This window comes from Rhinichthys klamathensis, unplaced genomic scaffold, assembly GCF_029890125.1.
Source record: "Rhinichthys klamathensis goyatoka isolate OS25496 unplaced genomic scaffold, OSU_Roscu_1.1 h1tg000271l_1, whole genome shotgun sequence".
Classification (NCBI taxonomy): domain Eukaryota; kingdom Metazoa; phylum Chordata; class Actinopteri; order Cypriniformes; family Leuciscidae; genus Rhinichthys; species Rhinichthys klamathensis.
In genome coordinates this window covers 1399874-1422986 of record NW_026606791.1, presented here as the reverse complement: position 1 = coordinate 1422986, position 23113 = coordinate 1399874, and the positions used below count along the sequence as shown (strand labels likewise).

The following is a 23113-nucleotide window of genomic DNA, read 5'->3' as shown; positions in this document are numbered from 1 at the left end:
AGTAATTTATGTTAATTCATTTAGCTGTACTGTGTGATTAGGACTTGCCATTTCTTACATTTATTAAAACCACAATACATTGATACATCTCACCCAAACATTTCTGTTTACACAGAGACTGAAACTGAACTTCCATCAGCTGCATGCTTTTATTTAGTCACCAAATAAAGCAAATATGATTTGATACACAACCTGATAGATTTAATTCTACCTAGCAACTAATGGTCCTCAGTAATACCATTGGCCAATCATTAGCTGGCACGACACAATCTTCATTTTCAGAATTTCATTTATTGGAATATAAGAATAATGCTTGATTTAAGGCTTCAACTAAAAAAAAAATGACATGCATAATACCATATTGTTCCATGGTAACTGAGCTTCCATAATATTATTATGGAATGATGATGCATGGGCTTACAGTAACAGCTAAGTATTTAATGGACATCTATATTATTTTCATGTTAGACACATTTATCTGAAAATGCCTTTAACTACAGCAATGACAAATTTCAGTGTGGAACTGTGTGAAATACGAAATTAAATTATATTCTATCTGTGTATGCCTCACATAAGTGACATTTTTTATAATGATATATCAACACCGATTAACCAAACCATTAGACCAACATCTATCGTACTGATCTACCCCAAAGTAAATTTTAGTCTTGTAAAACTAAATCATATAAAAACAAGTGACAGAAAAACAAGACAGTTTCATAGCATATTTTGTTGGTGCTCCAAGTTGAAATTAGAGGTGAATAAATAGCAAAAGTTGTATTACAAGCATAATTCATCCACCACAAATTATTCTTTGTGTGTCCCTATATGGCTAAGACTGAAATTCTTCCAAAATGTTGTATTGCACTAAATGTGTCCCTGCACATTGTTAAACCCTTGTATGTTGCGACCAAGCACAGAAAATAAATAAATTAAAACACAAACAAATGTTATGTGTGCTGCAAATTAAGCAGATTAAGATCATTTATTTGCTAAAAAAAGTAAAAAATATTTTTATTACAATTAAAAATATTACAAAGAATGCACCACAAGTGTTTTTTGATTTGATAACAGTTTAATTGTGGCAGATATTATAATAAATCAGTGAGTTTTGCACGAGTGAGAGATCATATGATCAGAACTTTCCCTTCTTATATAGCGGTGGATTAACTCGGACACGTCCTCCTACACACCTTGATTCAGCCATCCTCCTGCATGTGGTAAACTAGAAGAGAAAACATACACTCACCTTAAGTATTATTAGGAACACATACTAATACTGTGTTTGACCCCTTCGCCTTCAGAACTGCCTTAATTCTACGTGACATTGATTCAACAAGGTGCTGAAAGCATTCTTTAGAAATGTTGGCCCATATTGATAGGATAGCATCTTGCAGTTGATGGAGATTTGTGGGATGCACATCCAGGGCACGAAGCTCCCGTTCCACCACATCCCAAAGATGCTCTATTGGGTTGAGATCTGGTGACTGTGGGGGCCATTTTAGTACAGTGAACTCATTGTCATGTTCAAGAAACCAATTTGAAATGATTCAAGCTTTGTGACATGTGCATTATCCTGCTGGAAGTAGCCATCAGAGGATGGGTACATGGTGGCCATAAAGGGATGGACATGGTCAGAAACAATGCTCAGGTAGGCCGTGGCATTTAAACGATGCCCAATTGGCACTAAGGGGCCTAAAGTGTGCCAAGAAAACATCCCCCACACCATTACACCACCACCACCGGCCTGCACAGTGGTAACAAGGCATGATGGAGCCATGTTCTCATTCTGTTTACGCCAAATTCTGACTCTACCATCTGAATGTCTCAACAGAAATCGAGACTCATCAGACCAGGCAACATTTTTCCAGTCTTCAACTGTCCAATTTTGGTGAGCTCTTGCAAATTGTAGCCTCTTTTTCCTATTTGTAGTGGAGATGAGTGGTACCCGGTGGGGTCTTCTGCTGTTGTAGCCCATCCACCTCAAGGTTGTGCGTGTTGTGGCTTCACAAATGCTTTACTGCATACCTCGGTTGTAACGAGTGGTTATTTCAGTCAAAGTTGCTCTTCTATCAGCTTGAATCAGTCGGCCCATTCTCCTCTGACCTCTAGCATCAACAAGGCATTTTCGCCCACAGGACTGCCGCATACTGGATGTTTTTCCCTTTTCACACCATTCTTTGTAAACCCTAGAAATGGTTGTGCGTGAAAATCCCAGTAACTGAGCAGATTGTGAAATACTCAGACCGGCCCGTCTGGCACCAACAACCATGCCACGCTCAAAATTGCTTAAATCACCTTTCTTTCTCATTCTGACATTCAGTTTGGAGCTCAGGAGATTGTCTTGACCAGGACCACACCCCTAAATGCATTGAAGCAACTGCCATGTGATTGGTTGATTAGGTAATTGGATTCATGAGAAATTGAACAGGTGTTCCTAATAATTCTTTAGGTGAGTGTATATGCAGTGAAGATAGCCTAATCAATGTACACGTTGCCTGAACCACATGGCCATTAGGCTATGTTTAAGATTTTTTTAAATGAAAAGAGGCAGAGTGGTGTTTTATAATATATTTCGATTTATTGTTGACGAAAAGAGGCAGAGTTTTAGCATATTTCGTTTTATTGTTGCCTAAAATATAGCCTACATAAAGAGATAACTGCCGCTGTTCCATTTGCAGAATAACAGTTTGCGTACTTGGTATTGAGAAACGACCTATGTCAGGTAAAAGGGAAGCATAACATTCTACAGATTATATTTAATGTTGTGTCTGGTGCCTTTATTTCTTCAACAGCTTCAAGTTTAACGCATTTTCGTGTTCCAAGGCCGTTTTGTGGTTATTTTCACACCTAACTTTATACTGCGACTTTTCTCGGCGATTCGCAGTCTTTAAGACCCGCTATCTGTTCCTATTTTCTCACTGATGTTCTCTGGAACTGGAATTCAAACAACATGCGGAAGGCGTCTTAGAGCGATTTCTGCGCGGAACGCCGCAGTTTAACAACGTTTGTGGCTCATATTCATCATGGACCAGAGCATGTGTTTCAAGTTTTTATGGACATGCTATTTCATGCCTACTCTAGGGCTCTAAACACGAACCAGCACGGTGTATGTGTACATATTTCTTCATGTCTTCTTCAGATGAAATATATGTGCAAATAATGCTGCTTTCCAGGCAGGTTTTTGAGCACGTACATCACGACTTCAAACCACGACTCACGACTTTGTAGCGTTCCAGGCCAGTCACACCAAACTACCTGAGCGCAAGGAATTGTGGTAGCTAGATGTAAACAAACCATAGTTGTTTTGTATGGTTTCGCGGGCTATGTGACGTCAGAGCTCGTAACTGGGAGTACATCGATCTAGTACGAGTTCACGGGTGGGAAGTCACAGGTTTGACTGCAGTTCCAGTGCACCTTCACGGGTATAAGGTTGGAAAAACACGGGTGCAGGTTGCCTGGAACGCGGCATAAGGATACTGATACAGCCATATTTAGTGATTAGTCAGACTGCACACAAAGACCTCAGACTGCACACAAACACCTCACACAACCTGCTTTGCTCAATTCTACCTAGCAACCGTTGACCCAATCTGATTGGTCAAGCATTAGCTGACATGCAAAACCTGCAACTGTGAGAACCTTATGGGCTATTTACTACTTCAATGTATTTTTTAGATTATCTTCTTGTTTTCTATTTCTTTTAACAAGCGATTTCTATGAGAGAGCACAACCAGGAAGAAACAGGAATAACTTTTTATTTGTTTTTGTAGGCCTTTTTTCGTAACAGTTATGCAAAACAATACAAAAACAAACAATATAGGCCTATTTATAAAAAAATTGAAAAAATTCAAGCCAGTTTTGCGTTAGCTTATATTTTAATTTCATCTTTGTTTTCAAATATCTTTGTATTTAATGATTAGCATATAATTATATTACACGACCTCTGGCTTAATTGGCCTTTGATCGTTTCCAGTTTCTAAACGCTTGAACAGAAACGCTTTTATTGGCCAGAATTAATTAAATCTAGACTAGCCTACCCCTCAGGGAATACCCATCTAAATGAAACCGAAAGTAGAAAATCGCACGGAAAATGCGAATGAGAACAACCCTAACATGGGCTAACGTTATAGCTTGTAGTCTTCGAAAAGGACAAAATTCCTTTTATTCTTAGTCTTAGTTTAGAAATAAATAAACATTGCACGATGGAGTTCAAGATGCAACATGTAAAAGCGCTGCTCATGGACCTGGCGATAAGTTGTGTGCTACATTACAGCACAAATGCTTTTTTAAAGAATAACAGCAGTGTATTTCTCCTGACTCAACTCTGGTTCGTGGCTGGTGTGAAGTGGGTGAGTCTGTGTTTTCTGCTCGGCAGCTGGAAAGATGCGTCAGTGCGGCGATGGGTAGCGGTGACATGCTTGATGTGTCCGGTTTATGAAAGCGGACTGACGCTCCTGTTCAACACTCAGCCGGAGAACTGGAGCGGGTGTTTGTCTTGCCTTGGAAAAACTATTAGTTCCACAGCTGCAACACTTATAGCTTGTTTGTTCTGGGAAGTAAGTTTTCCAGACACAAAAAGAAAAGTGGAAAGTTCAGAATGCGCGGAGACGAAACAGAGAAACCGGGCGCTCTTCATGCGAGTGGTCCGTTATTCCAAGCCCGACGCCCCCTTACTGAGTGGAGCGTTTGTGTTTCTGGCACTTGCGGTCATATGTAAGTATGGATTAAGAGAAAGACTTTGCAAACAGACTTTTCAAATTAAGTTTAAAACTGTAAATGCTCTTCTTCTTTTTGCATTTTAAAGGTGATATGTGCATCCCATATTACACGGGAAAGGTCATAGACATCCTGGGAGAACATTACCAACCAAACAGCTTCATGTCAGCAATCCTAATCATGGGTCTCCTCTCACTGGGCAGGTAGGCTACTGAATGTTATTTAAAAGTAATCTGTGAGCAATCACAGTTTATAGTTTAATGATTGTGTCAAAAGGTTGTGTCAAAAACATGTGGTCCTGTGTGTTGGAAGATATAGGCTAAATTAATATGTGTGAATATTGTCTTGATCCATAGCTCTTTGTCCTCTGGGTTGCGTGGAGGTCTCTTCATGTGCACTCTGTCCAGACTGAACAAGAGAGTTCGTCTTATGTTCTTTAATTCTTTGGTCAAACAAGAGATAGGATTTTTTGAGGATAAAAAGACAGGTAGGATTAATTAGTTGCTTAAGAGGTAAAGCTTTTACATGCAAAGAACACAAATTTGAAGCGTTTGTGTTCAATTATTATCTCAAACTGTTTTTTATCTGTTGTCAGGGGACTTGACATCACGTCTTTCTGTCGACACCAAGTTAATGAGCCAATCAGTGGCAATGAATGTGAACATCCTTCTGCGTAGCTTAATTAAAAGTGTTGGCGTCCTGTATCTGATGGTCAGCCTGTCCTGGAAACTCACGCTGGTCACTTTCATCGAAGCCCCGCTGATTGCTATCACTCAAAAGATTTACAACACACACTATCAGGTCAGTTTAACTGATTTAGGTATTTAAATGTAACTCAGAGTTGAAATGACATTAATTATAAAGCACATTTTAGATCACCACTGAACCAAGTTGATGTTATCTGATATTAAAATGTAAAATTAAGTGTATGCATCTCATTTTGACTTTTGTCCTCTTTTTCACCAAGTCTTGCTTCATTAACATTTCACATTGTGGACCCTTCACCCATCCTTTGACGAATATATCCTTTGTATATCTGTTTCTTTTCATTTCTGAACGATTTTTTTCTTTTAAATGTTTACACTGAACCAAAACCATCTCGCTGTGCAGCAATTATCAAAAGAAGTTCAGGACTCAGTGGCCAGAGCCAATGAGACAGCAGGAGAAGCGGTTGCCGGGGTGAGGACTGTACGCAGTTTCCGCATGGAACCCAGTGAAGCCCGTCGTTATGACGACCGATTGACTGACACTCACAACCTGAAGACTCAAAGAGATACAGTGAGGGCCATCTACCTATTAGTGCGACGGGTGGGTCTGCTGCATAGGATTCTATCCTTATATAATTAAATTTTAATATATAAAATGTATTTAATATATTTAATTAAATATGAAATATTTATTTGAATATAAAATAGTTAACATGTAGTAAAATACAATGTAATCATTGCAATATATTTCAATATAAGTACAGTAGGTTAAATATACAATACGTTAAGTCAAATATATCACATACTAATCATAATTAACACTCTGCTCAACATTAAACTTTTCTAAAAGCTGTACACATTAATAGATTTTTCTTTGCATCATCAGTCATATAGCATTAGGTTTTATTTACTGTATTTTATTTATTATATTTGCAGCTGATGTCATTAGGAATTCAAGTTCTGATGATGTACTACGGTCGTCAGTTCATCAAGTCAGGCTGCATGAGTACAGGCAACCTTGTGTCCTTCATCCTCTACCAGGGTGACCTGGGATCATACATTGGGGTATGGACTCATTTTGTTCTGATATAGTAACTGTCTCTTTCTTGGTGCATTCATTCAAAGCCCTATCTGAACCCAAATAGTTTTCCTGGGGAGGTCAGGTATATTTGAGTTTCACTGATTCTGTGGTTAAATAAATTTGAATAAAATAATATTTCCAATATGGAAATTGTGGTTTGTATATAATATCATGTATATCATGTATGTACCCTGGATGATTTTATTTTTACCATCATCAGATAATAGAGAAAGTGAAGTGAATTAAGGTGTCAGAAACTGCAGAAACGAATAGTGTATAGCAGTGTTAAATGTGACCCTTAACCTTATTAATTATTAATTTGCTTAATTACATAATGTACATAAATTACTTACATTTATATACACATCCAGACAAAAACTCTAATTTTAGTGTAAGGCCGATTCACACTTGGCAACAGATGGCAACAGACACGGACAGACCGGTTTTGTCAGTGTGTTACTCCTTTTGGAGTCTGTCGGAGTTTGTTTTCACCAATTGAACATGCTGAAATTGGAATTAGAATATCTGAGAAGTGCTGTAATCAGGTGACTGTTGCGTTGGTTTGTGTCTGCCGATGCAGTGCAAAATGGCCTTTAGAAAAAATGTCATCCATAAAATATTATAAATCCCAATAGAAATTTTGCACTATTTTTAATATTTTGTACAAAACTGTGCAATCAGTGAACTCTCTTGTTCTGTCTTTCCACAGTCTCTTGTATACATGTATTCTAACATGCTAAACTCCGTGGGTGCGGCTGCTAAAGTTTTTGAGTACTTGGACAGAAAGACACTGGTGGGCATGGATGGAAGTCTTCATCCTGAAACCTTGACTGGCAAAGTCCACTTCAACAACCTCACCTTCTTCTACCCAACTCGACCTGATCGGCCAGCCCTCAAGGTACAGTACAATGCATTCTGTGCATATTGTATTTGAAACAATATATACAAAATATATTATCTGGATTAGATTAATCTAACCACAGTTAGATAAATAGATTACTCTAAAAAAAAAAAGTAACTTTTGAGTTCCTTTTTATTTTTAGTCGCTTAGTAAAACTTTATATTTCCTATATATCTCCAAATAAATGTATTTGTATATTGTATTCAAATTCTGTATTTAATTAATATGCTGTTTGATTGATTGATTGTTTTCAGAACTTCTCGCTGGAGTTGAAGCCGGGTCAGATGACGGCTCTGGTGGGAATGTCAGGTGGGGGGAAGAGCACCTGTGTGAGTCTGCTGGAGAGATTCTACCAGCCTCAACAGGGACAAATTCTGTTAGATGGGCAACCACTGCAGAACTACCAGCACAAATATTTGCACCAGAAGGTCATTTCGGGATTATTAAATCATCGCATTGCATTATTATGTCCATTGTGAAATTATTTGACTCTAATATAGACTCTTGCTCATTTATACTTAAGGTGGCCATGGTAGGTCAGGACCCTGTGCTTTTTTCTGGCTCCATCAGGGACAACATAGCTTACGGTTTGACTGATTGTGATCAGAAAAAGGTGGAGGATGCAGCCAAAGATGCCAATGCCCATGATTTCATCAGTCGACTAGAAAAAAGATATGACACAGGTACAGCTAAAGAATCATTCTGCCATTTATGCATGCTAATAAATGCATTGCAGTTACTATTTGAGTCTCTGGAAATTATATTTTCAAATGTAGAGTATTTAACATACCATATCTCTTATTTATTTTGGCATATTACTTCAGTTGTTTGTTAGGACCTTTCATTAAATCTGTGTATGGGTATTATGTGCATTAGATGTTGGAGAGCGTGGTTGTCTTCTCTCTGGGGGTCAGAAGCAGCGTATTGCTATTGCCAGAGCTCTAATCAGACAACCTCAGGTGCTCATACTGGATGAGGTCACCAGCAGCCTGGACACTGAGAGCGAACGCATGGTACATTTTTCATCACCTCTACTTTACTGCATTTCAAAACAACTTCTGGTGAATCTGTTGTATTACAGAAAAATAAGCCCATTTACACTTATCTCAACAACTTTTCTTTTTTTTATACCACATTGCTTTATTTCATTAATAGGTTCAGGATGCTCTGGCCCGTCATCCCAACCTGACCTTGCTAGTGATTGCACATAGGCTGAAAACAATTGAAAGGGCAGACCAGATCATTATGATTGACAAAGGGGAGGTTGTGGAGCAAGGGACACACCAAGAACTGATGAAGAAGAAAGGCAGTTACTATAAACTGAGAGAGAGGCTCTTCACTGAAGAAAAAGTAGACGAGGAGGAGGTCAAACACGAATGACTTGCTTATTATAAGCTCTTTCCAAGAACACATTACTTTTTATAATAACAGGCAGCAAATTCACAATGAAACAGAGTTCGTTTCCTTTTAAAATAGCATTGTATTCATTAAACATTTAGCTTTTCGTTAGCTAACCGTTTTTATTTCAACGTTATACATTAAGTCAATTAGTGCTCTCTTGTTTGAAAGTCTAAGAAAACAGCAAAAGCAATAAAAATATAAAACAGAAAAAGATGGCAAAATTGATTTGGGTATTGTCAATAAGATACTTCTTACTGTATGTGAATATACACCTATACTTGTGTTTCATTACTCATTTTGTCATTCTGATTATTATACCAATATGTTCTTGTGAAATGTTTTCATTTTCCTTAGAACAATTATCTGCAAGGTCTAAAATATTAAAGATGAACATTGCACAAAGAAAAAATGAGAGAATGTTTTTATTGATAAATCATACAAATGCATTAAACATAATTTTTGTTCACACTTTTGCTGCCTTGGATGGCTCCATTATATCTGGATCATAGAATGTAGGAAGCTGGTTTCCGAGAACACATTTCTCTTCCACGCCTTCACTGTCAATGGTAACAAGGTAGGCCACACCCCCGCTGGAACCATCTCTGCTCATTGCCAGTGACAGACCTTGAAGTACGAGGCACATTGTAAATTAGAAAGGATTCACAATACTGCACATTGGAAAGAATTTTAAGCCAAAAAATGTTGTTGACTTTTCACACACTGACATTCATATAGGCACAGTCAATAGGCACAGTATTTTAAAGCAACACTAAGTAAGATTTTTTACCTTAAAATAATGTTTTCAAAATCATTTCAGTGGTTTATCAAGTCGTGACATGGTGAAATGCACTTATGCCACCGCTTTGCGGTCCTATCTGATATATCCACGCTATGTAAGATTGCCAGATCGGGTCGCGTTTCTGTAGTCCGAATGAGACATAAGAAAACGACTAATTTGACTTGCTTTACGGCAAGCGTTACAATTGCCGATAGGTGGAGCGTACTCGACAGTAGACTACAACTACATGTAAGATACCTAGCAGCCGGGTAGCTTTTGAATTGTCATCATGATTCCAAAGCCGGTGCTGGATAAACAGAGCATGTGCGTGCGTGCGACAGTAGGATGCGGTAGGCTAAATTATTTACGACAGCAGTAATGGACAATTACGCTTCCAACCTGTAGGGCGACCGCAGAGGAAAAGTTACTTGGTGCTGCTTTAAGTAGGCCTAACATAAGTGGACCCCTTATAAAGTAAATTGCTCTGGTAAAACAATTAAGTTAAGCATGTGACTCTTGAAATCTAACTATAGAAAAAAAACAATTTATATGTGACGCACTGTTGATCACAAACTCTTGGCTCTCCTGTCTGGTCATGCGTGGTCTGTATTCAGCATCCACAAAGCCATAGATATAAAAACTTCCAGAGCCACCCACTGCAAACGGTTGTCTGGTAATTAACCCATTAAGGGTCGCATAGACCTGCAAAGAGAAACACATCTACTCAGTATTTACTTCACATTTTTTTTGTTAAAAATGAATGAAAATCCATTACTGAGAGAGGACATAATATCAGTGTTCTTCCTTATCCAGATTCATACGGCGATCCTACAATCTTATTTGACATTTTTAGCTATCTGATCTTTTTTAATTGAATGGTAAACACACAACACAAAGAATTTAGAGATAAAACAAGACACTCAAATAGAGACTACATAGGGTTTAAGAAGTAAAAAAAATAATAATAAATGGAATAAAAATAAAATGGAAGAAATAAAATATAATTAAGACAGCAGTTAAAAGTTTTACTTTTCAATTAAAGCTGCAGTCCGCAGTTTTTCCCTCTTTGTCACCATCTCTGTTCGAAATCTGCAATTGCAGAGTCATTCGCATAATTATCAACTTTACGTGAGTTGTAGTTTGACACGGCACAGCGCGGATGAACACAATGTTTGAGGAGAGTGTGTGGTTGTCAGTCGCCGCGCTGGTGTGGAAACTGGCATTCAGAATCACAGATTATTATTTTTGGAAGTATGACCAACAATAATTTTCACCAGAAAATTTCATCTGAACAAGTAACATCCACTCTTCTTTATGTGACTCTTCTTTATGTGTACAGATGTGACGTAATGACGCAAAGACATGCTCGAATCTCCCGCGGAAATCCACCAGTACCACTGGAATTAAAAACAATAATACAAGCTTACCGTTTTGAATCGAGCTGAGGCAAGCAGATAGTTTTGAACACTGGCTGGTTATGCATTTTCTCAAATATGTATTTTGGATCATTTTTAACCCAAAAAAAGCAGCTTTAACTAACTCTTTAGCAAAAATATAATTGTATATATTTTATTATCAATATTTTTAAGAGTCAATAAACATAACAAATATATCCATAAAAACCTCAAACATGGTTTATTTAGTCCTTATGCTCTTGTGCATATGAAATTCACCAAATAAAATAAGATTCACCAATAACAGATAAACAACTACATTTTTGGAATCAAAATATATAAAAACATATTTGCTGCATTTGCAAGTTATGTCAAATTATATGCTATCTGTTGAACAAAAGTTGAAAAAGGAACAACTTTCATCAATGTCCAAAGATTTTGATTATGAGCTATGGGGTCTCATTTGATAGGAAATTATGGATTAACGTCAAAAAACGATTGTCCAGTTACAGATTTGTGTATGAATGCTGAGGAATGGTTGAAGCTTGACAAAAATGTTGTTGCATAGAATTTGAACTAGTTGACTATTAGCACACAATGGCTGCATCCTAAATCTTAAAAATGCTGCCTTCGGAGTTTACATTTCAAGGTAGGAAAGCATCAAGGTCCGAATTCAGTGTTAGCTTCACTTCTGTCTCCCGAGATACCTTCATCTCATCGGTTTTTGAAGGCAGCATGCATCCTTCGCTGCCTTTGATATCCCACAAACCTGTGTTTTTCAATCTGTGACAGTTGAGCTAATAAATAAAGATGGCATCTGCGGTTGGTGGTCACTTTGTGTGTAAATGTCCATTTTTGACCAACGTTTTCCACTTTTTATGTCATATCAGTGATAAATTATTATAGTACTTTAATATTCTCTAAGTTTTCACCAAAGCTCGCTCTATTTTTTATGTAGATCATTGAACTGTTACGCTGCCTCAGAAGTCTGTCTGAAATCAGTTTTCATGAGATACTCTTATGTGCTAACACTGCCTGCAGTCATTGCCTGATAGGGCAGCGAGGCAACGAGTCAGCTGCCTAAGTTTTCGGACGGAGCTGTAAGACTGGGAAACTGGTTGAAGCTGGAAATTAACATTTGGCCTTGTAAGAACTGGTTGGAGACACTGTCTTGACCACATGGTCTACTGAAACAAAGGAACTTGCTGAAATAGCATTCGACCTCCCCCTCACGCAGTCTCACCTGATTTACATTTCACCCAGTAACAGCTAAAACTCACATAAGAATATATATATGGTTTAATGTGAATGATTATCATTGAGTATTGTGTTTAGTATTATTTAAACTGTCGCAGGGTAAGTGATACATATGTCTCATTTCCAAATAAGTAAAAACAAAAGGAAATAAGGTTTTTAGAAGTTTAGGAATAACTGGCACACAAAGGAATGTGGTCTCTAGGCACTCCCAAAGGTGTAAATTCATGAATGCTAATTTCCACTGTTCTTAGCAGATGGTAAAACTTCCTACCCCCAGTAGTGGTGGGGGAATACAGTAAATTTCCACTAAACTCTAGATTTACATATGAAATGAGGTCTGGCTATTTAATGGAATGTAGCAAGGGATCGTGGCTTTTTCTGTATTTCAGATCAGCCCGTGAGGTAGCTCATGTAGTTCTTAAATGTTGGGTTTGCATCTATTTCTCTATTCCTAAAACATTTGATGATTTGCATTGATTATCTTTCAATTGATTATGGAATTGTTATAATACATTTACCTGACATAATAAATTGTTATATTTGATTATTCTAACAGACTTTGACTTTATTTTCATTGGAGTTAAAAGGAAGAGTCAAACATTAACGTATACTTAATGATGCACAGATATCACTGAAAAACACTTTCATTTTATGGAGTCAGATGAAACGAGTTAATACATAAGATAAAATGTATTGTATTTAATTAAAAATCCCTTTGCCATTGGAAGAGACGGAACGCGCATGTGACCTTCACCTCTAATCGAGGACTTCAGTTGGCTCGAATTAGACGGACTTACAAAGCCAATCACATTTCTAAACGGCAACTCTCTTAAACCTACTGGAAATCAACTATTGTCAAAACCAGTTCAACAACATAGAACTGCAAAGACTGTTCAATCAAAAGGGGAAAGTGACAGAGGGCGAAAACAAGATCTGAACCAGAGCGTTAGATATAAATCCTGTTCATATGTGTGGCCTGTGGGTTTGAGGCGTTCTTCATTGTCGTCAAGCTCAGTTTGAGCCTGCGCAGTGCGCTTGGCAATCAGGAAGTGTGTGCTTATAATTGACTTCACTTTTCTCCGTTGAAGTCTATGGGGTCGCTGTGTCCATTTCTTTTACTGTCTATGGGAGCCATACACTGTAGCTAGCTGCTAATGTGTTGGAGTGCAGCAGTGTTCCGGGGTGCTGTTCGTAGCGCAAGGTGTTGCCGAGTAATTGCCAATGGCGCTACTGTTTGTATGTGTGTGTGTGCGATTCCGAAACATGTTTGGATTGCCTAGATTGACGAGCACAGAGGAGCGTTCCGTGATCATGGTGAAACTGTGAAGCGCCGAAACACTGTTCACTCACCCAATCGCTAGACTGCAAGCAGAGGCTGCAGCCAATCCGATTGCCAGCTGTTGTTCTCTTGAATTTGTTTAAATGTGTATGAATGTCCAGGTGCTGCTTTTTAGACACTTTTCTATAACGTTTTCTTTTTTTCTTTTCTTTTTTCTGCTAAACGGTGGTTTGTAAGAGATTTGTGTTAGTGAACTGATTGTGACCACCGGCTAGAGGTTTCTTCTTCTTTTTTTTTTTTTTTCATCCCCTTCCCTAGTAATAGTCTCGGTGTGGATTGATTGGGCCCATAGGATAGACTAGCTTGCCAGGATCTAGTCTAGTTTCCTTAGTGTTTCACCCATTTGGAACCGATGTGTGCAGTGTAATGCTGTGATGTGTGCATCTTTTGGAGATGGTTCAAAGAGCATGATTGCCGTGGTTGTGTAGGCTGAGCTTGTAGTGTTTGTTCTACTCAAAGTGGTGTGCTTTAGCTCACATGTGGTATTGAAACGTAGGCCTGGGCAAGCTTGTAATCCGGTGACCCACCCTCCTATGGCTAATCCCTATGGTAAATTATGTATTTTCGTGTTATTTATTGACTACCAAAAGCGACTCATTTTTTACTGAAATAAAATAAAGATTGTATCTTTTTACTTTAAGCCAAGCCTGTGCGTGCTTTTTGTTGCAACATAGAGTCATGTTGGAACAACATGAGGGTGAGTAATTACTGACAGAATTTTTCATTTTGGTGTGAACTAACCCTTTAATATTTATCCATCTCTGGTCATGATTTGGAGACAATGAGCATATGAACCATTTTGCCGTGCTGCTTATATTTATCACGCAATAAAACCCTGCGTCGTCTGTGGATGAGAGTCTAAAACGAAGACTGGTGGGACGTTGTCCTACTCCACTTCACAGATGCAGTGAAATGAGAATTTTAGAATAACGGGACACTCATTTAGATGACACTTTATTCAACAGGAAGAACAGCTCGATCCGTGCGTCATGCGTCATTACGCTATTTCAACGGAATTGCACATGCGCAGTCCTTTCAGTTTCCGTTTTTTTAATCCGATCAAGTGTTTACAATGTTCTTTCGATCGGATTACAAAAGGAATAAACCACCCCTTTCAATCCGATCGAAATTCCAATTGGATCGAGCTCAATCAGATCGATTAAGGTGTTTACATGAAGGTTTTTTAGTCCGATTTAGCCGTCAATCCGATTATAAGGGTCCATGTAAACGCAGCTAATATGTCACAAAATATAAGTAAGAAAAGACAATCGCAATTTCCGTTATTAACGCCGATATAATTTGCATTATTTTGTTTGTTATTTCACTGTATGATTATCTGTTGTTCATCTTTCTTTTCATCTCAGTATGATCTAGCATTTAATTTCTTAACACATTGGCCTACACACATGTAGGCCTAAGGCCTGCATCAGGAGTGGACTGGCCATCTGGCAGACCGGGCACTTTCCCAGTGGCTCGACGTGCTTTTTGGGCTGATACATCTCACATTTTAAAATATATACAGTATATACAGAGGTCCACTCACCGCAGATTTACCAAAAATCCTGTGCATGGGAAACCCTGGTATTCCTATGCCAATACAGCTTATAGCTTGTTTTAGGATTCATCACTGTGGACTATAGTTCAATTGTATTTTACAATTAGTAGTTATTCTGTTAACTCTTACTCATTCCTACTCACTCGTTACATGGCATTAGTGGTTTTAAAGAAATAGGAGTTGGTATACATATTCAAAGGAATGCAAAGATCTGTTGTGTTTATGATCATATAGTGGGCCGGTCTGGGACAAAATGCCAGGGCTGATTTTTTGTCCAAGTCCAGCCCTGGCCTGCGTGTAAACATAAATAACCACTTCGTACCTGTCCCCCGTCTTTCTTGTCCCATCCACCCACAATGAGATGAGCAGAAAGTTCCTCTTTGTATTTGTAAGATATGTTTTTCACAAGAGTTGCTGCTGAGCACACCAGGGGTTCTTCGTCCACCTCAATGCTGATAAACAGATTTACATAGAAAGTTCAGCAATATAAATGTATTGTGTACCTATAAGTGCAATATCTTCTGTATGAAAGTGTTCTTTTACCTGTGCACATCCAGTTGGTAGTTGACTATCTCAGCAATGGTTTGAGCATCCGCTGCTGATCCAGACAGAGCGCAATAGATCTTGTCATGGAGGGGGGAGAGCTTGTTCATCACACGATTCACCACTGTCTCCCTGTGGGAAACAAGACGAAGATTAAAGTAAGACAATACATGAATCTAAAGATCCAGGGAGGTATTTTATAAAATAGTAGCACTGCAGACTAGCAAGATGTCAGTACGTCCATCGTCCATCGAGTGGGCTAAGTCTCACCCTGCAGAAACTCTAGAGTCGGAACCAAGCACTACTCCACCATCGAACTCTATGGCTATTATTGTCGTCTACAGATAGAATACAAGGAAAACAGCGTTAAATATTTAATTATGGGAAAAAAAATACAATAGAAAAGCAACATTATTCTGTTTGACGGAATCACTTAGATCGACTTACTCCCATTTTGAGTCCTTTGGACCCGCCATAGTCGCAATTACTCCCTTGCATCGTGTCTGGCTGTGATCGCTTCGGTACAGCTGGTATTAACAATTACAAAATAATTGGATACGCGGTTTAATTCTTTAAAAACTGATTAAAATGTGTCGGCAAAAGAGACAACGCAGCCTACTTTCACTTTCGTGCTAAGGCGTCACGACGCTGAGCTGCGCGCTTCTGTGCGCACAAACTGCATCCACGTCCTCATTTACGCCACCTGCTTACAATTGTTTGGTTAAAAATATCAAGTCATTTAAATAAGTTGTTTTCTTTCTGTCATTTCCTGTCATTTTGCACATAGACTCTTAACAAGCCCATTCAAACAAATTAAGTTTTAATTGAAACAATGACTTAATTGAAGTTCTTGTATGTTAAATACCTAACCAAACACAAAGGTGCCTGTTAAAATTAACATTTCCCCCACAAAATGTACACTGTAAAAAAAAAAAAAAAAGAAGAAGCTTGAGGCAACCAGTTTCAGGATCAAGGCCTATTTGAAATTACTCAATTTATGAAAAAATTAAGATGAAAGTTGGTCTGTGCTTTTATCGAACGCAATATAAGTTCTATAAACTCAAAATTATTTTTTTACTTAGATCCACATTCAGTCAGCTTGCATTTTAAGCCAATCAATATAGTTTATAATAGTGATAGAACTCTCTGAGTTTTTCCAACTGAAAAAGTTCAATAGACTTGTAATTCTTGACTTCCGGTCAATGGCGTCCATCAACTGTCTGGTAACCCATATTCTTCAAAATATCTTCTTTTGTGTTCAGCAGAAAAAAGAAACTCATACAGGTTTGAAACAACTTGAGGGTGAGGAAATGATGACAGAATTTTCATTTTTTGGTGAACTATCCCTTTAAGAGCCTTTGACCATGGATTGTTGTAACAGGAGTTGAGTTGTAACACCAAATTTAACCAATTAGAAATAAACTATAGTGGTGACATCATTACATGTGATGCAGAGTGGTATTTGTAATAACTTTTCATTCAAGTAAATTTGACTAACAAATTATATTCAGGTACATAACTGAAATTGATAATGTTTTCTATATTTTCTGTTTTTATATAAAATTGTATCTAAAAGTTTGAGGCACAAATATCAAAAACACTTTAAAAAAGTTCGCTATCTCCTTTATCAATTCTGTACCATGAATTTCTGGTTTTAGTAAAAATGTGAGATGTGAGATTTTTGTTTTATAAAGCATGTAGAACTTGCTATTTGAACTGTATCATGTACTGGATTATGTGAATAACAGCACATATAAGCAAATTTATCTAATAAAATCAACTTGAGCATATGAATTTTTCCCAATATTTGGGTTTATTCTACAAAAAATACAAATGATTTTATGACAGGCTACATAAAAACTGTTTGCAAGCATGCTCATACACAAAGAAACAAAAATAATGTTTTTGGCCTTTTTAATGACTGACTGATTCATGTAATGATCAATGTTTACAGTGCAAAATTCATAAGAATACACACAAGTGAAAACAACAACAGGTAAAAATGCTGACACTTATGCTAAGCGCTGTAGAACAGGCAGTTTGTTGCCCGGAATCAGCTGCCTCTCTGCACCCTTCTCCGTCACAATGGCAAGATGCACAACGCCGCCACTCACATTGTCCCTGTCCATAGCTAATGAGAGGGCTGGGGAAAATAATTTATAATATGTGAATAGTTCTGTGTTACTGAGACAAAAAAGCACAATGAAAAAGAAAGTAAGAAAGACAGATTAATGGAAAGGGAGTGAGTGCAGCTGTCAAAGTGCATAAAATAAACTCTGCAATTATCCATACCATTAGTTGTGAAAGTGAGACACTCTTCTCTGGTCATTCCAGGCTTGAATTTGGCATCTGCATATCCATAGATATAGGTGCCACCAGACCCACCAATAGTAAACTCCTGCTCCACAATCATGCCTCCAAGAGACACCTGGAACACCTTTGAAAAAATAATAAGTCTCATTATATTTATATTTCATAATTGAAAAACACAATAGATGTATGAAATGAAAAATGACATAACAAACCTGAGGGCCCCTCTTGCGATCCCAACCAGCCACAATAAACCCGGCACTAAGTTCGTCTCGATGGGTATAGCAGAAGCTCTTCATAATGGCGGCAGCAGATTGGACCAAGGGGGGTTCCTCCATTTGCATGCTAAAACAAATGTATCAACAGCTAGCATTAAATATAAAGTAAGTCACAGTCACAGATGATGGTAAGTTGGTTGCTATGGCATATGGGAATATTTATGCTCTTGTATCCATTATTGTGTATAGGATAATACTGTCATTGCTGAAAAAGTCAAAGTGATAAATGCTCACCTGTGAAAACCGAGCTGATGGATGACAGCATTTGTGACAGCCTGAGCATCAGCAAGGGATCCAGCCATGCAGCAGAATATCTGGTCATGAATCTGGATAACTTTGTTGATCACTCTTGATGATACATATTCTCTAAAGGCATAATTATCAACAGTATTAGATAAGTGGTTCATGTGTAACTTCAAAGAAAGAAGAAAGAACACTTACTCTCCCATAGAGGCTCGTGAATCAGATCCAATCACCACTCCCCCGTCATATCTCACAGCTATAATTGTTGTCTAAAATGTAATTCATTAAGATATCAGCACAATATTGTTTCGATATGAGGGTCTTGTGAGTCTAATAACTCGTGCATCTTATGCTTTCGCTTTCAATTTGGATTTAACAAAAAAATATGGCGAGATTTAGGTTACAAACAAGATTTTATGTTTTAATCTTGAAAATGATGCACTACATAAGTAGGGTACATATACAAAGCTGATCAATGTTGAACAATTGTCGAAAAATATCTTTACAGCGACTCCAAGTTTTCCAATCGATTGTCTTACCCCTGTGCTGACTTTGGATGACCGCCATTCGCCATTGATACCCATTTCACTCATTTTTTTTTTGTTTTGTTTAAGGCTTTTCTACCGTCGACGTTGCACCTTCGGACACCTTCGCTGTTTGATGACGGTTTTGGGGAGTCGTGACGAATTTCCTTATAGCGCGTGCGCCTCCATTCGGTTTGACATCGCTTCATTCGGGATAATTTGTTGCGCCGTGAAGAGTGACAATGTCTTCTCCTTACGTACTCGAGCTCGCTAGTGGTGGCTTTAGTTTTGAAAACTGTATCAGGTAGGTTTTACAGATTAGTCAGTCGTAATCGTAGACTTTAAACATTTGTGAAAAATGATAATATAGTTAAATACTTTTAAAGTTTGTAGAAGCTAAACGAAAGTGAAAGGAAATCACGCAGAAACTCGTTTTTAAATTGGGAAGTCTGTTTTTAAAGAATTTTAACTTTAATTATATATTATAAAATTATGCTAATTGTAGTAAACGTGCACTATTATTAAAAGAACCAATTAAACGTGCTAAATTGTGAACCTGCAGAATATGTAAGTATACAGCATCTGTTGCCAACAGAAACTCAAGGCTTCAGGTTTCAGGGGAGAAAACCACAAAGCTTAAGGTTAAAAAAACTGGAACAACAATTGCTGGAGTCATTTTCAAGGTACAACAGTTTGCATTATTGTACAATAATTGCCCACAACGACATGTAATAAGTGTTTTTCTCTGTGTTCTGTATTCCTTTCCTGCTCAGGATGGTGTAGTTCTTGGTGCGGATACTCGGGCAACATCTGGAGAGGTTGTTGCAGATAAAAACTGCAGCAAAATTCACTATATAGCTCCGAATATTTAGTAAGCATCTATTACTGACTGAGGTTTTGCAAACATTTTCCCAGGAGAAAGACACTAAAAGGATGTAATATTACTCTTGTGCCATTGCCTCCTGCAGTTGTTGTGGTGCTGGCACTGCTGCGGATACAGAGAAAACGACAGATATGCTGCGTTCCAATCTCGCTCTCCAGATCCTCTCCATGGGCCGCAACCCTCGCCTCATCATGGCCAGTCGCATTTTGCAGGACTTTCTTTTCAGGTAGAAAGATTGATTGAGTTGGAGAACGGGACAAATGTTGTCCTATAATGTTTTCTCGGAGTTGTTGTCACCATAATAGCACTATGGAACTTTTTCACAGACAGTGATGATTCACATAAACATTGTAAATAGCAATGTTTATGTGTACATTTACAACACTGTCATTTGTGTTATATTACCTTGGCATTAATTTACATAAAACTAGTTAACACATCTGCAAGGGTGTTTATAAAACAATGGCTGAGGGAGTAATGACAAATTGGTCATTTTTCTCTCTTCTAACTCTGTAATCAATCTCTTGATATTTTTTGGTCTTTTGGAAAAGCATAAAAATGCTACTGTAATCCACAGTAGCATTTCTATGCTTTTCCAAAAGACAAAAAAAATATTCTTTTGCTATTGGATGCACTAAACAAAACTTGTATGCAGAATAAATTAACTAAATAAATCAATACTTTTGCTATTGGAGAAAATTGGAATGCAAATATTACATTTGTTGTAGTTTCTATTCACTACTACGTTTACCCAAACACTTTCACTCCGAGAACCATATGAGAGAGGTCTCATCTCCTATATGGTCTCATCTTTGAATGAAATGTAGATCCATCAGATCAATAAATATCACTGGGGCCTCCTAATTTATATTTAATGAGTTACACTTACATACAACCAGACAGGGTAAAGGTTATGCGTATTTGGCATGCTGTCTGAGGGGAGGCTTGAGCTCAGAATTTAGCCCAAACCCAGAGTAGGTAACCCCCCTTTTATTTATTTACATATAGGCACAAGGGCCAAGTCAGTGCCATGCTGCTGTTAGGTGGGGTGGACTGCACAGGACCTCATATCTTCACTGTTGGTCCCCATGGCTCTGTCAACAAAGCTCCATTTGCAACAATGGGTTGGTATCTGTTATATCTGTTGGTATATGTTAATTTCCTCATGCAACTCTTAAGACATTAAGAATATGTTCAGACAACAAGCAAGTGCACTTCAAATTAACTTAAAGGTTTAGTTCACCCAAAAATACTAAATACATTACTCACCCTCTTGTCATTCCAAACCCTCAAGACAAATTAAGATATTTTTACTGAAATTCAAGAGCTTTCTGACAGCAACGTCATAACCCCTTTCAAGGCCCAGAAAGGTAGTAAAGACATTGCTAAAATTGCCCATGTGACTCGAGTGGTTCAACCTTAATGTAATGAAGCAACGAGAATACTTTTTGCATTCAAAAACAAAATAAAAATAACCACAACACATGCATGTGATGCTAGCTGCAAAGGATTCGGCCAATAGTGAGTCGCCGTTCTGACGTAGAACCCGAAAGTGTTGTACTGTGTTTACAACGTGAACAGCATCGGAGAAGTGAAGGAAGAGAAGAAATTGTTTAATAGTCGTTATTTTATTTTATTTTTGTGCACAAAAAGTATTCTCGTCTCTTCATAAAATTAAGGATGAACCACTGGAGTCACATGAACCATTTTAACAATGTCTTTACTACCTTTCTGGGCCTTGAAAGTGATTATGATGTTGCTGTCTATAGAGGGGTAAGAAAGCTCTTGGATTTCATCAAAAATATCTTTATTTGTGTTCCGAAGATGAGCGAAGGTCTTATGGGTTTGGAACAACATGACAGAATTTATATGTTGGGGTGAATAACACTTTAAAATAAAAACCATGAAAAAAAATCTATGTTTTTTTATAGTTATGTGGTATAATTTTTTGGAAACTCTTCAAAGCTCTGCAATGAAGCGTTGTTTTACCTCACTTGTAGGATCTGGTGATCTGGCGGCTTTGGCTGTCTTTGAAGACCGTTTCAAACCCAATATGACAGTAGGTTTCTGAAGTGTAATGTATTTGTATTTGTCAAGCCATATTTTGAATATATGTGTTGTGTCTGCATTGTAAAGACCACACCAAATCCATAACTTAAAAACCAGTGTAACTCAATGTCAATGAAAATTAGAGTAAAGCAGTCTTAAACTATCCATATTTCAAGTGAGTGTGTGTGTGTGTGTGTGTGTGTGTGTGTGTGTGTGTGTGTGTGTGTGTGTGTGTGTGTGTGTGTGTGTGTGTGTGTGTGTGTGTGTGTGTGTGTGTGTGTGTACACACAGGAGGAGGTGGCCAAACTTCTTGTTCGGGATGCTATAAGTGCAGGAATTATGAATGATCTTGGCTCTGGAAGCAATGTAGACCTGTGTGTCATTAGAAAGAATGAGATTGAGTACATACGACCATTCGAGAGCTCAAACTACAAAAGTAAAAGGTAAAAAAACGTATCTTGCCTTCTGTCTCTTTTTTTATTCATTATCTCATCTGTACAGTCCACAAAAGCATGATTTTTAATATAGTGATTAAATTGGTAAAGGTGAGCAATGCTTTCATTATATTTTTCAAGTGAGTATTGGCAGGTGTCAACAGAGACACTTATGATTAATAACATAAGCATAAGCCAGTTCTGCATAAAAGTTTTTTTCTTCCTCAATTGTATTAGGCTTTTGTCTTTATTTCAGTCACACTGCCATAGAAATGCTAAACACATTATCTAACTTTTGCAAATGAAGATTAATATTCTTAATAATTTTCCATATTTATATCCTACAGGCAGAGAAAATACAAATATCCAGAAGGAACAACTTCTGTCATCGAGGAACGAACCATAAATCTGAATCTGGATTTAGTAGAGGAGACTGTGCAGCAAATGGAAGTAGCACAGTAGATCGATATTTTACATTGAAACAATATGTGTACTTATGATCACCATATTGTATTGTTCAAGAATTGATATGAATCTTACTGCAATTTAGTAAACATTGGTTAAGCATAACAAGTGATAATTCCATTCTCTCTTTGTAGTGCATATTTAGATGCTTCAGGGTAAAGGAATGTTTTGCTGATGTTATTTTATACAATGCATTATATAGCCTATTATTTTCTACAAAAATATAAATAAAAATAAAACCTGTTGTGCACC

At 37.6% G+C, this 23113-nt stretch overlaps 4 protein-coding genes across 4 annotated transcripts; 2 read left to right on the top strand and 2 right to left on the bottom strand.

The window, feature by feature from the left end:
• Nucleotides 1-4054: 4054 nt before the first annotated feature.
• Nucleotides 4055-8917, top strand: tap2a (transporter associated with antigen processing, subunit type a). Its single transcript, XM_056268340.1, has 11 exons — nt 4055-4716; nt 4808-4922; nt 5076-5206; nt 5315-5520; nt 5830-6027; nt 6363-6491; nt 7217-7405; nt 7663-7836; nt 7932-8091; nt 8285-8421; nt 8564-8917. Exons 1-11 carry the CDS (start codon nt 4206-4208, stop codon nt 8786-8788), a joined length of 2175 nt encoding a protein of 724 aa, XP_056124315.1. The 5' UTR covers nt 4055-4205; the 3' UTR covers nt 8789-8917.
• A 298-nt stretch (nt 8918-9215) lies between these two features.
• On the bottom strand, nt 9216-16282 carry psmb9a (proteasome 20S subunit beta 9a). Its single transcript, XM_056268375.1, has 6 exons — nt 16123-16282; nt 15946-16013; nt 15676-15807; nt 15455-15584; nt 10148-10289; nt 9216-9433 (listed from the first exon to the last, which is right to left on the bottom strand). The coding sequence occupies exons 1-6, from the start codon at nt 16171-16173 to the stop codon at nt 9273-9275; spliced, it is 684 nt and encodes a 227-aa protein (XP_056124350.1). The 5' UTR covers nt 16174-16282; the 3' UTR covers nt 9216-9272.
• A 1290-nt stretch (nt 16283-17572) lies between these two features.
• psmb12 (proteasome 20S subunit beta 12) lies at nt 17573-19139 on the bottom strand. The gene is made up of 6 exons (XM_056268376.1): nt 19046-19139; nt 18705-18775; nt 18498-18629; nt 18201-18330; nt 17968-18112; nt 17573-17818 (listed from the first exon to the last, which is right to left on the bottom strand). The coding sequence occupies exons 1-6, from the start codon at nt 19097-19099 to the stop codon at nt 17688-17690; spliced, it is 663 nt and encodes a 220-aa protein (XP_056124351.1). The 5' UTR covers nt 19100-19139; the 3' UTR covers nt 17573-17687.
• A 97-nt stretch (nt 19140-19236) lies between these two features.
• Nucleotides 19237-22879, top strand: psmb13a (proteasome 20S subunit beta 13a). The gene is made up of 8 exons (XM_056268371.1): nt 19237-19334; nt 19626-19713; nt 19804-19901; nt 19999-20139; nt 20922-21037; nt 21914-21972; nt 22254-22405; nt 22744-22879. The coding sequence occupies exons 1-8, from the start codon at nt 19273-19275 to the stop codon at nt 22856-22858; spliced, it is 831 nt and encodes a 276-aa protein (XP_056124346.1). The 5' UTR covers nt 19237-19272; the 3' UTR covers nt 22859-22879.
• Nucleotides 22880-23113: the final 234 nt, after the last annotated feature.